Here is a 20,511-nt window from a genome sequence, read left to right on the forward strand (position 1 = left end):
CTATGCCCAGCAGTGGGCGTCGTACGGCTGATGATGATTATAATTAAAGCACATAATAACGGGTTCTTACAATGATGATGATTAGTTCCACCACAGTAAGTTGTAGGCTTCTAGTACGGTTTTTATATAATATGTAGGTATTCGAATTGCATCGGGTTACCTCTGGACTCAAGTAATACATTGGGTACCAAATAAAACGAAAATAACAGTTTGTACTTGTATTTATTTTTGTTCTTTGACGTGTAAGACTATTCTATCACAAATGCTTTCATTTATTCTTACTTAAACATTTATATAAATACTTAAACTAAACTATACATTAACAGTGGTACGACCAGTGGTGTGATATGTACCAAAATGCATAATATCATAATTTATTTATTAATAATCTCTGCTGCTTATCATTTATTCATATTATGCAATGCTGACTATGCTGTATATTGATTTAATTACATATTTGTATTTTTATAGATAATTTAAAAGTTTTAACTTGAATGACTTTTGGGCGTGGTCATTTTGAACCTATATACGTACAGGGTGTTAGTGTCATCGTAACGAATACTGAGGGGGATGTTGAAGACCATGGTTCTGAATTGACATCAAGTGGAATATCCTGTCGGAAAATTCATGAAAATTGTATACACTCGTATATAAATTCTGTATACATTTTTTGATGTGTTTAATTGTACATTTATCGCAAATGACACCCAGTAAAAAATTTAAGGCAAGCTTAAGAGTGCTCAGTTGGGTGCGAACCTCAGCGTCTGTCGTCTCAGAAGATTACCTTTATTTGAAAGAATTAATCGACCCTAGTGGGCTAGCGATAAGCGCTGAATAATATCGTCGACCACGTCGGTGGGTCGGTGTTGCGAGTCCTGAAGTGTTTGTCGAGCTGATTGGTCGCCTCTATGGCTAGAGTAATCGGCTCATGGGGATCTTATGTTACGTATTTCGGGCGTCGATACTTCAGTACCGTCTTTAAGTAAGTACCTATTTATTACGCGCACTGCTAAGGACTGAAATTCTCTGACGTCTTCTGTATTTCCGAATGCATATAACCCGGGTGATTTCAAGACTAAAGTTACAAGCATCTTCTGGGCGAGCTCGTTCCATCTTAGGCCTCGTCAATGCCTTCGGGCAAGTCTGGGGCCAAGAGCAAACCCATCAAAGGTAAAAAAAAATGTATTTAGAAGCAACTGCCAAGGTTGACAAGACTGGTGCGGAGCAGAATCGAATTTGGATCTATATATAAAATATATCTAAGTTTCATAAGGATATGAAAAATACTTCCATGAAATATGACAACAGTCATTCTACTTGTCCAGCAACAAATATGAAGGCACTTACTTTAATAAATTCTACTTACAAATTGCACCAAGTGAACTTACATAGACTCCATTTGCCTAAAGGCAGCTAACATTGAAAATATGTCTCTAAAAATATATTATTTCTCATAATCATTAAAATATACGAGTTAGTTCAACATAATACTTCATCAAAATATACAGTTTTACTTTTATCTTAACTCTTAAGGCACAAACATTCAGACTTTGAAAAATATTCAACTGGGTTCGAAAATTGTACATTTTAACCATAGATATAGAGTATTTTTCGCGCTTACGCGTTCTAAAAATACATCCTCACTTAAATTATTACGTTAATATAACACCAAATTTTTGTGTTTATTTTATTTCTATAGTCTGGTCTAGCCAAAATGATCTTGTCTATCATACCGGATCAAATATTCGTCATTCCATTCTTTCGTTTAGTTTAAGTAATGTTTCAGTAAATAGTAAAACAATTCAATTTATTTTTAATAATGAGCCAGAACTCTTGTGATCTTTGATCCTCATTCTCGTAATATCGGCCTCGGATAACTAACTTAGTTGGCTATCGACCATTACAGACGGCGATATAGCTTATCACCACTACAACCCGGACTCTTCATATAAAGCACCTCGTTTTGTACAGACACTACTCATTGACGATATCGTACACGCGCATCTGTGTGTGATGTCTGACGCCCATACGATTGAAGACTAAAGTAACACCGAGAGGGGATGAGGTAAACCTAGCTCAGCCGCTGGTGGGGAGCGGAGAGTTGCCGTTCTATACGTAGTATTATTCCTTATTCCATGCCACCACGTTGGTCTAATAAGGTCGGTAACGCGGGTACATAGTTCATCATACAGCTGTACCTCTAACTACCTCGTGATCGTAATCGTACACTAAATTAAGTTTTCTTCCTCAAGGAATTTATCACGCATTATCAAGTGAGCTGTTCTTCTTCAGAGTTTTGGTTCTCCCACAGAAGTAATCCTCGATTTCTTGCAAGGTCCTACCTTTTGTCTCAGGCAGGAAAAAGTAGAAGAAGGCGATACCTGGAAGGTTAGAAAATATTTCATCAACTAGAAAAAAAAACAGCCTTACAACAGAGATTAACTGGATTAGGCACACCTGCCCTGTGAATGAGACCTCATAGCGGCCACATAAAACTCATACATTTAATGGAAGGCCGTAAAAGATATTTTGAAAAGATTTAATTAGATATATTTCAATGACCGTTAACTAATCGGAAAAAGCTGTATTTTGAGACACCCACTGTCCTGCGCCACCTAAATATTTTGCTAGGGCCGCCACTGATTGAGGGCCTTTTAAGCTACAACCTTCACTTATTTTCACTACCCTAACAGATTCATGACTATTGAGGCATTGCGTGAGGCATATAACATAATTATTGCAACATGGTAGAACGATTGCTCGGAGATTGTTTAGGTACTTGCTGGGTACTAATTTTTAGAGGTAAAGAAGGAGGCAATGAAGCGATTGCTATATAATAGACAATGCCAGAACTTATAACTAACAAAAGAAACTCACCACATATAGACATAGAGCCGTAAAGAGCGAAGACACCGTAGTCGTTGAGAGCGTGCTTCAAGAAGGGGAAGGTCTTGACTACGGAGAACACGGAGAGGTGAGCAGCCATGGTTGTTAGACCACCGATCACTCCTCGTACCTGTAACAGATAACATGTGGCTATAAAAAAAATCTAAACGCCTTGTACTTTCTGAATAGCAATGTCGCAGAAAGTAGTTTTGTAAATAAAAAAGACTAAGGCGTACCATAAATATGATGTTTATAAATGCATAAAAATAAGTACCTACAGACAATTAACGATCACGCAAGTATGCGTAAAACTTATGCCAAAAAAAGTATTGAATGTTTTATAGCAGATGAGTGCACTACTACCACAAAAATTAACAAACAATCTCTGTTAAGTTGGCAACTAACCTGCGTAGGATACACTTCACCAATCATGACCCAGGGTATAATAAGATACCCGAGGGTACAGCAGATCATGAAGATGAAGATACTGGCCACTGGGATCCAGGAGTACATGGGCGGCTGGTTGTTGGCCTTCCAGTAGCTCACGAAATACATATAGATGGCCAGAGAGATCATAGTCGAACCGCAGCCGATGGCTGGAAACATGGAGAAAATATCGTTAACTATTGCCTGTGTCAGCTACTAGAAAAGCGTGTTGATAGGCGTTTCTGTTCAGTTACTGCAATTATAAACCTCACCAGATCAGGCAAGATGATATAAAAACAGATTCAGCTATTAGCCAAAAACTACATGAGAATGACTGACACGTAATAAATACCAATATACGCATGAAAGTGAAATACCATTTACTTCTTCTATCGTGCGGGTTGTGAGGTGCATTACCAACCCCATCAACTCTGGTGTCAGGTCATTCATGTAACGACTACTTACTGATATCACTATGTAGTAACCGGGACCAACGGCTTGACGTGCTTTCCGAAGCACAGATCATCTTACTTTCGGACAATCAGGTGGTCAACCAGTAATGTCCTAACCAAACTTACAAAGTTATTATCAATAACGTGATCACAAAGTTATTTTTGTGATATTTCCCCACCGGAATTCAAACCCGGGACCTCCGGATCGTGAGTCTAACGCTCAACCACTGGACCACGGAGGCCGTGTTGATTAATACTGATTAATAACGAAATCTCAGAAACTTTAACATCTACAAACTTGTGGCAGATAGGTTCATTATTGGGTGTAGACATCCGCTAAGAATGGAATTTATGAAACTCCACTCCTTAGGGGATAAAACGTCGCGAGCGGCCGCTAGTAGTCTATAATTTACCAGAAACAAAAGTAAGGGGTCTCCTTCCGAATCTCCTGCACATGATGCAGCCAACGACAGTGAAGATGACGCGAAGAATGCCCATAGATATGGTCAGCCAATACTTGTCCAAAGTCGCCCCGGATGCCTACAAATATAAGAGAACTGTGTCAAAAATGTTAACACGTAGATACGATGAGAGTTATTTGTAGAATATATGGAGCACGGCCCAAAAGGGCTGACGCTAGTTATTTTTACGCCATGTACTGTCGTAATATCCGTGATAACGCTGTTCAGAGCACGAGTGACTTTCATTATATTGGCACGGATTTGATTTGAATCAAAGATTTCACGAGAAAAGAATTGTTATCACGTGGTTTTCAGGAGTTTATCTTGTTTACAAGAGTTGTCAATTTCAACCAATCAAATTCAAAGGAATTTTGAAAGTGATTGAAATTGAAGTTGGCTGATCGCTACGCTGGTCGCCCGCGAATCAGTTTGTAATCATAGATTTTCGGACTTTTTTTAAGTTATAGCTCGTATATTCCGTGTTATGTATAAGCTATATTTTTGTGAAGTTTCAACATAGTATGTTATTTTTTTAGTATGTTTTCATTGTTTGAGTCAACAAAAACAAACATCGTTTGTATTTGTTATATTCTTTTCTATTGCATGCGGTGCTCATCTTTAATTAGTTACGCAATTAGTTTTTAAGTCTTTTGAAATGTAATTTATACATGAATTATTGTAGTAACTGTTGGTGTGCCAAATAAAATAAAAAAATAAAATAATGGCATTGGGCGAGGTTTGAGTGTATACAGGTTGTTAGTGACATCGTAACGAATACTGAGGGGGATGACTCAGACTATGATTCTGACTTAATATCAAGTGGAATTTTCCGTCGCAAAATTCATGATTTTTTTGTATTTTTTATTATTATTTTATTTTGTATTATTTTCAATTGTATACTTTTGCGATGGAAAAATCCATTTGATATTAACTCAGGATATTGAGCTGAATGATCCCCGTCATTATTCATTACGATGTCACTTACACGCCGTACAAATACGTACAGGTAGCTATTACAAGTACGTAACGAGTATTGAAGGGGATGAATCGGACCATGATTCTGAGTTGATGACAGGAAATGCCACTTTCCTGTCGAAAAATTCATGAAAATTTAAGTGTTTTCTTTAATTATTTTCAGTTCCATACTTTCCGACAGAAAATTTCGCTTCATACTCATTATTTCAGTTTTCGTTACATTGTCACTAACACCCTGTATACTATACATCTGCCTGGATATAAACGTGATGCTGTTATGTCGATTTGGCAGCTGTGAATTTTAAAATATTTTCCTTCCAAATACATTTTAAGTAGTTATCTAGGTATTCTACAGTTTCTTACCCCAAACACTTCAACCGCGTAGAAGGTGATGGTGTTGACTCCACACCACTGGTAGATGAAGAAGTAGATCGCGAGGATACAGAACGGCTTCATAGCAGATGGTGCGAGAACCGCCTTTATAATTTCTTTAGGTCCTTTTAGTCTGGAAAAGTTCAGAATATTTTATAAAAAGAAGTCTCTAACTAACAATCGTTTAAGAATGTTTTCTTGCTTCTGATGTACTCAAAAAAAGTAAAAACTCAGAAACTCAGGCCTCAGACCTCAAAGTTCTGACATAGTCCTTGGAGCATGGTCCTACATTGTAGTGTTGTGGGATTACATATTTTTTTGTCAGTAGATTACTTGACTACTTATTTAAATGAGATAGTTTTCAGGAAACGTATTAGTACTTAAAAGAAAATGTTCGGGATGGAATGTGCCCAATTATGTAAAGAAAGAAAGAAAGAAAGAAAGAAAATTTTTATTTCCATATTGGACGCCACATTTACAAACTTACATTACAGAAATAAAAAAAAAAATAGAAAAAAAAACAAAGACAAAAAGACAAATAATACAGACATTAAATACACAATGGAGGCGCCCAAAATAAAAAAAGGATCTCCCTCAGCATAATGCCGTGACACGTGCTTAGCGCGGGCCGCGGCGCTGGTATTATGGGAGACCTATCGAATGTCGTTGTCATTATCAATGAACGTGGTCAAAAGTTATTGAAAATAAGTCAAAAAGTGAAAATTAGATTAATTTATAGAGCATTTTAGTTTAGCTTCATTTTCTAGATTAGCATAGTTTAACATTTAACAATTTATCTTTGCTCAAGTCAAATGCCCTATTTTCACTTTAATTAGGTTAAATTTTGGTTCAAAAATCTTTCCAGTAAGCAAATTTATTTCGTATGCTCACGTAGTGTTTCCCTCTAATACGTAATATAAAAAATCCGTTGAATTCGCTCAATACTTACGGCTCTACGTGATTCTTCTCCTTAAACGCGATCATCCTTGCTATCTCCCCATCAACATCACATGTCGACCCTCTCAGCTTGAGGAGGGATTTCTCTGCCCTCTCCCTCTTGTCCTGAGTCAGGAGGTAGTTCGGGGACTCTGGTATGAGCAGCATTCCTAACAGCGACGCTATAGGGACGATGGCCGATATCCCAGCTAGAATGTTCCATGATGTCGCACTGCCGATTACGTACTGAAACGAATGGAAACGATTTTTTTATGTTAAATAAATGATATTACTTTATATGTAATAGTGTCTTGGCCTCCCCTACTTCGGACGACGCTAAGGCACTTTATAAGTTATTTAAGGTGGCAGAGAAACGTAGGTTAAACCTATAATATTGTAAGAACTATGAGGGTGGCATATTCTGTATAGAAAAAAACCCTATATAAAATAAAATAAAAAAAAATGATATTACTTAAGTATTGATTGAAGTCGATGAGGTGTCGATGAGGGTACTTTGGTCATCTTGCCTCTGACCTAATGGGATATAATCATGACCATCATAAGAGAATGGACCATAATGAGTTGTCAGTTGTAACGAATATTCTTTTAGTCTAGTGCGTACATACCTACCTGACTAGGTAGGTATAATTTTACATAGCTACGCTGAATTATTTTCACTATAAAATAAAATTGGGTTCATTCACGATTTCACTGCTATTATGTTGAAAGTGATAGGCTATTTACAGGTAACCCTCGTGATAAATAGGGTTCCAATACCTACTTACTTGAAACTTAAAAAGGCATAATGTATTTTGAATAAAACAAAAGTTTTAGTAACTTATACTTATTGCAACTGGCAGATTAAAATATGTTCTATAACAGAAAAGATATTAAAGTAGGTACACCGAAGATTTTTCTACATCATGTACCTACTTAACTGGTCGAGTTAAAAATAACATCAGCACGAAACAGACAGAATCCACACGTATAAATAGTTCCTGGACATTCTTATTAACAGTTACGTAAGATATCGTAATCGTAACACGTGTATGAAAAACATCGCGCAGTACTGAAAGATGGCAAACGGAACAGCTGTTTGTCCAAATATATCTAATGTATATTTACACTAGGATGTTAAATGTGGTTACATGAACTAACACCAGTCACTATATGAACATTACGGAGGGCATACACGTACATTTAACGACCTTCGTGGTCCAGTGGTTGAGCGTTGGACTCACGATCCGGAGGTCCCGGGTTCGAATCACAGTGGGGACGTAACACACAAATAAGGTACTTTGTGATCAATCCGTTAGTCCCAGGCTGCTAGCACAATCACCTCCACCAACCCGCAGTGGAGCAGCGTGGTGGAGTATGCTCCATACCCTCTTCGGTTGATTTGTGGGAGGCTTGTGCCCAGCAGTGGGACGTATATAGGCTGTTTATATATATATATATACACCTACATTAGTAACACTGTATTCAATGACTCTCCTTCCACTTTCGTTTTCTTGAGAGTTGCACGGCCTCCGTGGTTGAGAGGCTGTTAACAATAGGGTAGTATCCAAATAGTAAAATCAGTTACGTTTAATAAACGTCAAAACACGAAGTTACTATGGAATTTGTATGAAAAAAGCAACCTGTGACGTCATAGAAAAACGTGTCAAAATATCGCACTTATTATTACATTTTTCTTTATTAAAATTCATAAATATGTTAAATAGAATAAAGAAAATGTTTCTTGTCACCTTTAGGTCTGCCTTTATTTAGTAATCAGAATTTCATAAATTATATTAAATGAAACGAGTAGTAGACGAGTGTTAGTTTTATTATGTGTCCTCTAACATGATGGACTAATGTTATGGGCGATAGGCTGATCCCTTATCACCATAAGGTTCATCATATCCAGCTTACGACACCGTATCAACAGTGGCTGCAAGTTGTCTTTGATTACTTGTGGCTCTGCCCACCCCATTAGGGATTACGGGCGTGAGTTTATGTATGTATGTGTATTAAATGAAATAGCCGTTCATTACAAAATCTAGGTACTTATTTCTAAACAATATTAAATATTTATCGCAAACATTTTTGCATCAGTCACACGCCCCGGTTGTGATAGCGATAATCGAGCGTTGTTGAACCAAGTAAAATTAGATCTGTCACAGGACCAAACAACGCGACATTGTTAGATAATGGCATACGTCAAACATGCAAATGTTGCGTGATGTTAACATAAGTTTTGATGGAAGTCAGGTGATACATGTTACTGCTTACTGTATACAGGGTATTAGTGACATCGTAAAAACTTTGAGGGAAGATTCAGGCCATGATTCTGAGTTGATATCAAGTGGAATTTTCCGAAAGGAAATCATGGTCTGCATCATCCCCCTCAGTATTCGTTACGGTGTCACTAACACCGTTATCTACTTGTATGGCTATCGTATGTACCTCTACGGGGTGTAAGTGACGTCGTAAATACAGATGGGGACGATTCAGCTGATTTGTTATATTAATTAATTAAATTTTTAAATTAAATTAAATTAATTAATTAATTAATTTCAATTAATTAGGTTAAATTTAATTAATTAATTAAATTTATATAATTATTAGTTTAGTTTAATATAGTCAATCACAGACGATGAATACCTTTCTTATTATGCCAGTTGACAAGTATTTTGAGAACAATAATATGATTATTCTGTGTTAATGTCAAGTGGAATTTTCCATCGCCAAAGAATAGAATTGAAAATAATTTTAAAAAACTAAAAAAGACATGAATTTTGCAACGCAAAAATAATAATAAAAATAATAATATTTTCTTAATATTAACTCAGAATCATGGTCTGAATCATCGAATATTCGTTACGATGTCACTAACAGCCTGTAAGTATATTAAAAGTAGGTACAAGGATAAGATTCTAAATCTGAAATTATACATATAAGTAATCTCAGGATTATGTAGAATGCATTGATGTATAATATGTTATTACTAGCTTTTGCCCGCGGCTTCGCTCTCGTTTTAACCTCGTAAGCCCTGGGGTCCTCTGAGAAGGACCAAATAATTGTAGTCATAAAAGCCGAAGGTTTTGAAATAGTTTGTTCTAATAATCAACGAAGGTACTTTTAAAAGTACCAAAACTTTGCCTGTCAATTTAATTCAAACCTTTGCGCCGATTGAGAAAAAAAGTATTTTGTCTATGAACTAGTTCATTCAATTTCGTGAATAGGTGGCTTTAATAAAAAAGAAATATGTATCACTTGTCGTAATTTGTCATTTTATTGGTAAAGATGGTGCGCACACGGCGACGAGGTAAAAAAAAAATCAAGTCAATAATCGAATTTCGTAGTTTTTCATACACATTATTTTCAGAAATCGCAGGTAATATAATAATCAACAACATGGCATAGTTATTTTATCAATTTCGTATCGATATCGTTAGCAATATGAAAGCAAACTTTTTTAGTCCTTTGCAAGGGACTTTAGGTGTCATGTCCGGATATTTTTCAAATACTTTTTTAAATTGTTATATGTGATTAAATCATACCGGTATAGACTGACTTACTTACGTGATCTTATTATTAAAAAAAACTACCGTCTTCATTTTATTTCCTTTTTCCTTCTAATGATGATCTAGACTGACACCATGAATTAATTTCTTTCCTAATAATAAAAACCTAATGTACTTCCAGAGGGACTAATCACAAACTACATCATAAAAACTAAAACTCGTTACTTATTTTATATTTAAATATGTAAGTATATACACATATTTATGACGTACAAATAGGTATGTATGTTAATGAAAAAATACATAACCCTTTATAATAATAATATTTTTCAGATTTTACTAAAAGTAGTGACTTAAACCGGGAGTCCTTCAGGAAGAACTAAAAAAAAAACGTATTTTTTTCAAAAATGTCTTCTGTTCATCCTTACATAGGTCTCCACTTAATTTGAACCCGATCGGATAACTCTAACACTTTAAAATTTGTACTTGAAGTGCTCGGCCTTTACGACTACAAAAATTTGGTCCTTTTCAAGGTACCACCGTCGTTTATTACTTCGAAATCGTAAATTCGTACGGTTCCCCTCTCCTAATATACCAATTTTTTGCTTCCTACCTTGAAAACTGCGAAAAGTTCCATATAATTTCACCCCCTCTTGGAAAGGGCTGGAGGAAGATTTCCAACACAAAAAATGATGCACGATTGTTTTGTTAGTCACAAATAGACCGCATACCAATTTTTATCTTTCTACATTGAAAATTGCGGAATTCTCTATTTAAAGTTCCACCCCCCATGTTAAGGAAGTGGGGGGTTGGAAAGAGACAGAAAGTAGCCATGTCACTATCCATCTGTTCACCTATTTCGTCGCTCCGTTTTGCCATGAAAGACGGACAGACAAATAGACAGGCACACACATACACTTTCCCACTTATAATCTTAGTATGGGGTATTTGTAGAATAGCTTCCAGACATTCTAGAAATAAATTCCTATAACAAACAACATATTGAGCGACTAAATTCCTTTTTAATAGCGTTATATCATTTCAGATCAAAAACAAAAGATATATGTATCCAGTGTGACAACTACAAAAGAATGACTATATTTTATTTATTGCTCGCAGAAGCTCGTCCTACCTAATGAAGCAAAATCTCACTCTATGCAATAAAGTAGTTTCGAACTAGTCAAATCAGTTACTTTTTACTGAACGTCAAAACACGATATTACTATGGAATTTGTATAAAAAACAACCTGACGTGAAGTCATAAAAAATCGTGACAAAACGTCGTACTTATTATTACATTTTTCTTTCTTAAAATTCATAAATAAGGTACTTAAATGGAAAAAAGAACACGTTTTTGTCACCTATCCTCTTTATTTAGTAGGTAAGTAATAAAAAAATCATAATTTGTCTTTGACCTAGGAAACTACCCAATTCATACGACTTTCGTTTAATGACTTCGCACATACCTTTATATGCGCAAATGTCAAATTGCCATATTGCTTTTTTAAATGAATTGTTTCGATGTGGCATTTTTAACCCTTTGTGATCAGGGGATTATAATGTACGATGAATGAAAATACTCGTCAGGACAAGATGGAAAAACTGTAATAAAAAGTACAACATAAACGGAAAGAAATAAATAAATCTACAAAGAGTTAGACAGGATCGTGCAGAATGACATAAGTACTTACAAAGTATTCTTTTATTTATTTTTGAGCGATGTCAGAGCCCTTTGGCGGCTCAATAACCCTGACACCATGGTTGCTGAGGTTGGTAATCCACCTCACAACCCACACGATAAAAAAGAGGAATATATTTTCTTATTATAAAAGTTATTCTACCATACGTATACGATAAATGGTCCATATTAGGACTCAGCGCTATTATCTCAATGGATTTTATACTTCAGAACGAATTGTTTGTGTGAGTTTTACGACTATACTCTGCTATGGAAGTCAGTGGCCGCTAATTAATATAATTGCTGCTTATATTGGTGTTGTCTTTGCCATATCTTTCTTCCAACACGTTGAAGAAGTTCATGCATTGTATTTTAGTTAGTTAGTTGTTGAAATTTATTTATTTATTACATCTTAGTAATAAATATGCAATTTAGCAACATGCAAAACTGGAACGTGGAATACCAGCCTCATCAACCCTGGTGTCAGGGTTATGATTGAGCCGCCAAAGGCCCCTGACATGGCTCATATAACGATTACTCACTTACATCAGTATAAATATAGTACCCGGGACCAACGGCTTAACGTGCCTTCCGAAGCACGGATCATCTTACTTTCGGACAATCAGGTGATCAGCCTGTAATGTCCTAACCAAACTAGGGATCACAAAGTGATTTTTGTGATATGTCCCCACCGGGATTCGAACCCGGGGCCTCCGGATCGTGAGTCCAACGCTCGACCACTGGACCACAGAGGCCGTAACTTACCCCAGCAATGAGAAAATAGGTACAGTCATGAGAAATATAATGTACCCACTTTAGGACTCTGTCGCACTAACATATTAGACATTTAGTGAGACTTACAGTTCAATTTATCAAACATGGTAATGTGACATGGTACCAAAGTGTATAAGTACATATTAATGCTCGTGACCGTACTTAATTATCACGTTAAAAGTGAACAACGCCATCTATCGTGCGTTTGGGGAACGTCGATTGGAAAGTCCCCCATCGGTGCGGGACGGAGAGTTGCCGTTCTACACCTACGTAATAATATTCTTTATTCTATGAAAATGACCCTGGTAGAAACTCACCTGTATCAAAACACCAGTGGAGACCCCCACAGACGCCAGGGCTCCCAACATGCCTCGGAGATGTGGCTGTGACACTTCGCAGGTGTATACTCTGGCTGGTGCTCCTACCATGCCGGATCCTAGGCCTATGAGCAGCCGACCTGTAAAGATAAAATAACTTTCATTAGTTTCCTGTCTTGAAAAACCCAGACTGTTTTTTTAAGGATGCAAGAAATGACTGACAAACGCAATCACGACACGATTGGCGCAACGGCTCACATTTACGAACACATCGATGCATCATCATTGGGATCATCTTCTAGGTTGTCCCGGTTTCACAGGGTCCGCTCACCTAACCTGAAGATTTGATAAGTCTTGAGGCCACATTCTATAATAATGCCACGTTGTTGACATTGCCACTAACGTACATCATCTCCCTAGCACTATCTCCTTTTTCACAGAGTCCATTACCTAACCTGAAGATTTGAAAGGTCCGGTTTTTACAGAAGCGACTACCTGTCTGACCTTCCAACCCGCGAAGGGAAAACCAGCCCAATACAGGTTAGGTCACATACCTCCGAAAATGCATTTCTCGGGAATGAGGGTTTCCTCACGATGTTTTCCTTCACCGCTGAGGACGTGATAATCATTTATTTATTGCCATTCAAACAGAGCCACAAACCATGGAACATTACATGGAAGTTCCAAGATGGACAGAGCCAACATTTCGCTAACCCGTCATCCATAATAAATAATTCCCCATATCGCAGAAGACCAAAGCTCGGCTTTAAATACATGGGATGATATGCAGCTGAAAGCCATTGTAGCTCTGTACTTACCGATATATATCATAGGCACATTCTGCGCGAAGGCAACGAGCAACCAGCCGAGGATGAGAGGAATTTCTGTGATGATAAGGGTCGGCCGCCTACCAATGTTGTCCATCAGGTAGCCGCTTAAAACGCAGCCGATTGGCGTCCCGGCTGCGCTTAAACTAGCTGGAATGATGAATTATGTTATTAAGAGACGTACAACTTATATAATCAGAGTGGCATTCTAGTCCAAAGATCGTTGACATTCCAATATTTTTTATTTGGTTCCTTTGGTTTATTTGGTGACGTGACTGATCGTAGATTTGCCGCATTATGGCTTTAACTACTTAGCCGGACCAGTGGAGAGCGCTGAGGGCTCTCACTCGGTAAGTACTTTAAGACAACATGCCTGAAGGTGTCTGGTTTGGCACAAACCGCGACTCAGGGCGTCGTCGTCTGAGAGGATTGTATTTGAAAAAAATAATCGATCCTGGTGGCTGAAAGAGGGAAAATGACGGACAAGTGGGTTTACTACTTACAAAAAAAAAAAATAGTTGGAAAAATGTAACCATACCTATCCAACTCGCCTCGTCTTCAGTGATGTGTATGGAGGAGTCTTCTTTCTTCATCTGTGGCAGGGCGGTGGCTGAGAACCCGAAGGCCATGCCAGTGTTGATGGTGCCCAGGTTAGCCACGAAAGACGCCAGGATCTGCTTGAGAGCCTTCCCCCGGTCGGCCTTACTGGATTTAACCGGCTTCTCTGGTAGAGGCGTCTTTGAGATGAGAGGTAAGCCTTTCCCATTCTTGATGATTGGGGTTGAGTCCGCTCTGGAAAAAAGTACGAGGAAGTTAGTATTTGGAGATTCATTCTAATCTAGCATAGGTTCAAACCGTGAACCGTGACACTACGGTTTGAGTCACGCGTTTTCCGAACAAGATTATCACGGATTTTATAAGTCAATGTGGGGAAGACCGGCATACTGTTCTAAAATTTGAGTTTGATTGAGTTTATTGAAGAAGATATTATTTGTAGACCAAGTCAAATGATCGGGTATGATAGATAATTTACTTGGCTATGTTTATAAGTCTAAATATAAGAGAAAACGCCGTAATCTTTTGATATACAATCGTTTTTTTAAAACATGTCAAAGTAGACGGTCTTTCAATGCAGTGTGAGGCAAGTCCGTCCACAAAAGGAAAAACGCATTATTAGTAAGAAATCGTAGGCCTGGAGGTATAAAAATACTTTCAGGCGGTGAACCAACAATGTCATTCTGATACGTACTTTACCGATTTATGAATAAGGCTTTCATTACATAGATAAATGATTATTTTTATGAAACAAGGCAAGACCGGCATATCTTTGGTGACAGTGGTTGTAAACATTTCTTCATATTGTTTCCCCGACTGCGGTGAAACAAAAGGAGGGTTATGCGCTATGTGTCTATGTATGTGTGTATACACGTTTGTTCCCTCCTAACCCCTAAAACACTTATCAGAGTTAAACAAATGAGGTGTCACTAAATTAAGCGTCTTGATTGTCTGGTGGTAGACTATGTGACGTACACATATTACTTAATATTAGTCATAAGTCAATAAGATTTATAATATGAACACACACAAACACAAAATATTAACAGAATGGGACACAAAATACTATCTCACTAGTCTTGCATAAAATACGCTCTGCTGTAATAGTTGTCAATATCTGGATTGAGGCAAGATCGGCATATGACGGACTTCCCTCTCTTAATGTAGACGGTCTTTCCAACTATTATATTTTCTAATTTAAAATTTCACACTGGTATAAATTCTAACTAAAACCTATATTCCTGCAATATATTTAACGAATACATTAATGGATCAATAAATAACCTAAGTGATCAGAAAAACTTCTGAGAATTCTCCGATTTGCCACTTTTTTTGATCAAAAATCCGCCACTGGCCACTGCATTCTAGAGCGCGAAATGGTAAAAAAAATTGCAGGACCGATATTGTCCAAACTAATCATACTAGCCCCATCTACGGTTTTTAGTTCGGACTGGCTCTTTAGGGACTATTTTATCGACAAAGACGTAAGGCGCTAGTTATTCAAATTTAGAAGTTATTGGCAATAGACGGTATTTTAGCCCAGACGGTCTTCACCACATTGACTTACAGATTTTTTTATTATTATTGTTTACAGTTAAAAGACCCTATAAGTAGTAGGTATTCACTCCCAGTTCATGCCTATAGAGCAACAACGATTTAGTAATCTGTGCTATTTGAGATAATGTTATTACGATTACGCTATTTATACATAAACATTACATAATAATGATTGCCGTCGTTAAGAAATATAATAATATGTAATATAATCACCAATGTCTATATATGATTAATACTTTTCATGCTTTTGAAAAACCTACTTACTTTGTATTCTATATACAGGGTGTTAGTGACATCGTAAATACTGAGGGGGATGATTCGGACCATGATTCTGAGTTAATATCAAGTGGAATTTTCCGTCGCAAATGTATGGAACTGAAAATAATTAAAAAAGACACAAAAATATTCATGAATTTTTAGACTGTAAATTCCAGTAGATATCAACTCAGAATCATGGTCTGAATCATCGCCCTGAGCGCTGAAGGCTCTAACCCGGTACAACGTTTAAGACAACAGGCCTGAGGGTGCCCAGTTGGGCGCGAACCTCGGCTCAGGGCGTCGTCTTAGAGGAAATTTATTTGAAAGAATTAATCGACCCTAGTGGGTCGATAGCGATAAGCGCTGAATGAGGGAAATCGTCGACCACGCCGGCGGGGTCGGGATCGGGGTGAAGATACAAGAATTGTGCGTTATTTGTACAATTAATAACAAAAGTCACAAGCTAAAATTCGAAAGAACACTTTCGACCTAACTTTACCTTAATATTTTAAAACGTAATTAATTAAGAGGGAGTTCATTACGCGCATATTACGATTACTTCCTGTACTATCGGAGAGATAAGAACAATTTTATGAATGGCTAACTGAAATACAAAGGTTGTATTGTATTAACTATCTCCTTAGGTTATCAATAAGTAGATAAACAAGATCTTGAAGACCTCGGTATAATATACAGTTAATTCTTTAAATTACGCAAGCGCAGCCAAATACCTATACTAAATTGTATAACAATATTTTTTATCTTTAAAAAAAAACTACTGCTCTATGCCGAGGCTTTTCTTGCAGCTTCTTTTCCCCAGTTATACATGTTGTGAGAAGCTGCAGTAGTTTTAGGCGGATAAGACGTTCGTTTAAAAAAACGCGTAAAAAGGACGATTGAAAGTGTAACTATGCTACCTACTGAATAAAGATATTTTAGAAATTGAATTAATTTAATTAGGTACCATAATAAATTAATTGCTCCATACCCTCTCCGGTTGATTATGGGAGACCTTTTCCTAACTGTGGGACGTATACAGGATGATAGTGACATCGTAACGGAAACTTGTTGATTTCAAGTGGAATTTTCTGTCGCAAAAGCATGGAACTGAAAATAATTTAAACGAAAACACAAGATATTCATGAATTTTCCGACAGGAAATTCCACTGATATCGACTCAGAATCATGGTCTGAATCATCCCCCTCAGTATTCGTTACGATACCACTAACATCTTGTACATACCTAAGTAATTGATTAATGTTGTGATCCAAACATGTATTCTTTGAACTTCTTTCCTCGAATAAGGAATAAATATACTTAACAGTCTATTTTTAAGAAAAAAACTTAAAAGACAAATACTTACAACTTATTATGTTATCTTGTGTTTATATTGAGAAAATGACAACACAAACATTTGATAACCTTTGATAACCTATACCTACCTTAAAGACAATTATCAGAAGCATTAAATACGTCAAATTAACGGAATAATCTAGAAGTATACCTTCCTAACTTTCATGTGTGCTGTTTTGCGATGCCAAATTCCACTTCATATTAACTCAGAATAATGAGCTGAATCATCTCCTTCCTTAGTATTCGTTACGATGTCACTAACAGATGTGCAGGTAGCCATACAAGTACGTATGGGTGTTAGTGACCATAATTCTGAGTTGATATCAAGTGGAAGTCTTTTTTAATTATTGCAGTTCCATATCTTTGCGACGGAAAAGTCCCACTTGATATCAACTCAGAATCATCAATAAAAAAAATATATTTATTTATAGCATTAGAAATACAATTTGTCACTTATAAATCAATAAAAATATCTCAAAAATAATAACAAAAAAATAAATAATAATAATAAAAAATAATCAAAAATAATATCTGGTGGTCTGAATCATTCCCTCAGTTTTCGTTACGATGTCACTTACATATGCTCGATATAGTAAACACAGCGATTATGTATCTCCTTATCAACACGTGTTCTTATAAGCTGTTTAATTTTCATTTATAATAGTGTATATTTTTACAGTTCGGTAAAGACGAGTACTATACGTACCTACTTAAATACTTATCTATAGAAAATACAATAGTATGTATTATGTGCCTGTATTATATCCCTCATTTTAACGCGGTAAGAACCCAGTTTTATGAGTTTTATGATAATAACCGCGAACACTATGATTAGTACCTACTATGATATTTTTGCTTTAAATTTATGGTTAGGTACATAAAAGGTTAGTTTCCAATTAGGTAGTCAAATCAGTTACTTCAGTTAATTTCCTGTCGGAATATTCATGAAAATTTTTGTGTTTTTTTAAATTATTTTCTGTTCCGTACATTTGCGACGGAAAATTCCACTTGATATCAACTCAGAATCATGGTCTGAATCATCCCTCAAAGTTTTCGTTACGATGTCACTAACACCCTGTATAGTTAGTTGTTATTGCCACTTAAAGCAAACCTACAATATAAGTTTCATACGTAAAAATATACACTACAGTTGTTTCAAGGGCGTTCCAAGAGTCATATTTTTGGAAGAGTAATAAAAGTGCCATAAACCTACCAAATGCAGGAGTGCCGATATTAGTATTGTCATGTCATTCATTGACCACCTACTGTGCAATGGTTATCTCACAGTCATGACGTACAAAGCAATATTTAAGATATGTATGACTGTCGATAGTAAACTATTTTTTACTTTTAAAAGTTCTTACTAAAATAAAAGAGTACCTATAATAAATGTTGTATAAAAGTGATAACTACCTACTCGTTTAAACGGTGATAAGTAATAATTAATAATACTAAGATATCGCCACGGTTACTTGGTAAGTAGAGCTATAGTAACATAATAGTATACATCAATGAAGCAAAGTATTCAGAGCAGAGGCATTTGATAAAATTTGATTTTTATAATAGTATCTAGGACTTACGTACCGTCATGCGCTGAAAGGGATCTTCCGAATTATTAGTTTTATTATGCAATTATTATTAAAGAACTAATAACGTCGATTTTTGTTCAGTAAATTTGAAAAGAAATTCCATTTTTAAAATTTAAAACTCTGACAGCTCGTTCGGTACGGATGAGTTCGTCTGCATTCGGTTTTCAAATCTCATATTTTATACACTTATAAATACATTTTAAATAGCATAACATTTAAGCTTCCCTTGCCAGACTTCAGATAACTCAGAGCGACGCTTGTGAGTGTGGTACAGGTGTAGGTGACACTAATCACCTATTTCTTTCGTATCCTCAAAGACCTCCTAAAGGAAAATGGTCTTTGCGTTTCTCCATTCCTTAAAAGTTTCTCTTCCTACTTCCTTCCCTATTCTGTTGCACAGTATGATTCCAGATATATCCCGTTTTTCATAGGGTCCGCTAACCTAACCTGAAGATTGGACAGGTCCGGACAAATCCAGATCAGATAAGATCTGTATTTAGATCTTTATAACCTTAATTTATAAATCTCTACATCACTAAGAAAAAAAAAAATTAGCTCCCGAGTATATGCCGTCTATACTGTTTCAATGTAGGTAAGTATATGAATATTTTAAAGTAAATAGCACTTAATTATCGAAGAAGAATGATAGGACCATCATAAACCACGTGTTTATTTATCGTAATTATCTACATATACCAGGTAATGCATTTGCAAAATGAACGTAGCATAGAGACTAATAAGGTATTCAATTTACTTACTTACTTAAATTAGCGAATACAGTTTGCATTGCAAATACGTACAAATTCGTCCCTTCACCAGTTTATTAGACTGCTTTATCATAAATATAGTTAACATACTTACCACTATATCGTGGCTGTCTTTGCAAACTGACGTATCTGTAATTTTTTGCTAAAATATTTTTTGTCTATACATTGTTTTAGGTTTACGCGGTTATTATCATAATAAAACATATAATAACGGGTTCTTACCGCGTTTAAATCAGGGATATGATACTCAAATCTCATATCCCTGATTTAAACGCGCTAAGAACCCGTTATTATGTGTTTTATTTTGTATCTTATTGACAGTAGCAAAAGGTGCCGAATCAGATTCGCCAAAACATTCAGATACGTCAGTTAGCGACATCAGCGTCGATATTAGCCAATAACAGCGGATAAAATACAAATGTTGGGAGGCTTATTATGCATAAATACTTAACCTTTAAGTATGGACGTGGTGTCTCACAGGCTAATCGATGTTTTTCGTTTTCTTAGTTTCACCTAGTTACCTCGACTCCCCGCGATTGAGCGGTTCAGTAGCTTCCGTTTTAGTCGTAAAAATATCAACGAGATAGGAGTTTTCGTCATCACGTAAGTAATGACCATCAAAATATTGACCGGAGCTGATAGGCTACACGTCCACTGTATTTTTTTTAAATTTGTTAGAGGTGCACCTCAACCTCTAGTACCTACATTTCATAATAGTTTCACAAATTTAATTTCTTATGGCCAAGCATTTTATTGACTGAATTGTTTGATAGTAGTAGGTAGATGATTGCTGTCTCTAAATTAAAATGTTATCGACC

At 36.3% G+C, this 20,511-nt stretch overlaps 1 protein-coding gene across 4 annotated transcripts in view; it reads right to left on the reverse strand.

Annotated features, from left to right (window-relative positions):
- Positions 1-205: 205 nt before the first annotated feature.
- LOC126367044 (facilitated trehalose transporter Tret1-like) overlaps positions 206-20,511 on the reverse strand; it is a 36,804-nt gene continuing 16,498 nt past the window's right edge. For all 4 annotated transcript variants that reach the window (XM_050010429.1, XM_050010430.1, XM_050010427.1 and 1 more), the window contains 9 exons: positions 14,152-14,405; positions 13,605-13,763; positions 12,787-12,926; positions 6,522-6,754; positions 5,564-5,705; positions 4,178-4,304; positions 3,292-3,482; positions 2,878-3,016; positions 206-2,381 (listed from right to left, as the gene is read on the reverse strand). In XM_050010429.1, the coding sequence (XP_049866386.1) occupies positions 2,260-2,381; positions 2,878-3,016; positions 3,292-3,482; positions 4,178-4,304; positions 5,564-5,705; positions 6,522-6,754; positions 12,787-12,926; positions 13,605-13,763; positions 14,152-14,405 (1,507 nt within the window). In that variant the 3' untranslated portion in view covers positions 206-2,259. The remainder of the gene's footprint in view (positions 2,382-2,877; positions 3,017-3,291; positions 3,483-4,177; positions 4,305-5,563; positions 5,706-6,521; positions 6,755-12,786; positions 12,927-13,604; positions 13,764-14,151; positions 14,406-20,511) is intronic.

This window comes from Pectinophora gossypiella, chromosome 5 (assembly GCF_024362695.1).
Source record: "Pectinophora gossypiella chromosome 5, ilPecGoss1.1, whole genome shotgun sequence".
Taxonomy (NCBI): domain Eukaryota; kingdom Metazoa; phylum Arthropoda; class Insecta; order Lepidoptera; family Gelechiidae; genus Pectinophora; species Pectinophora gossypiella.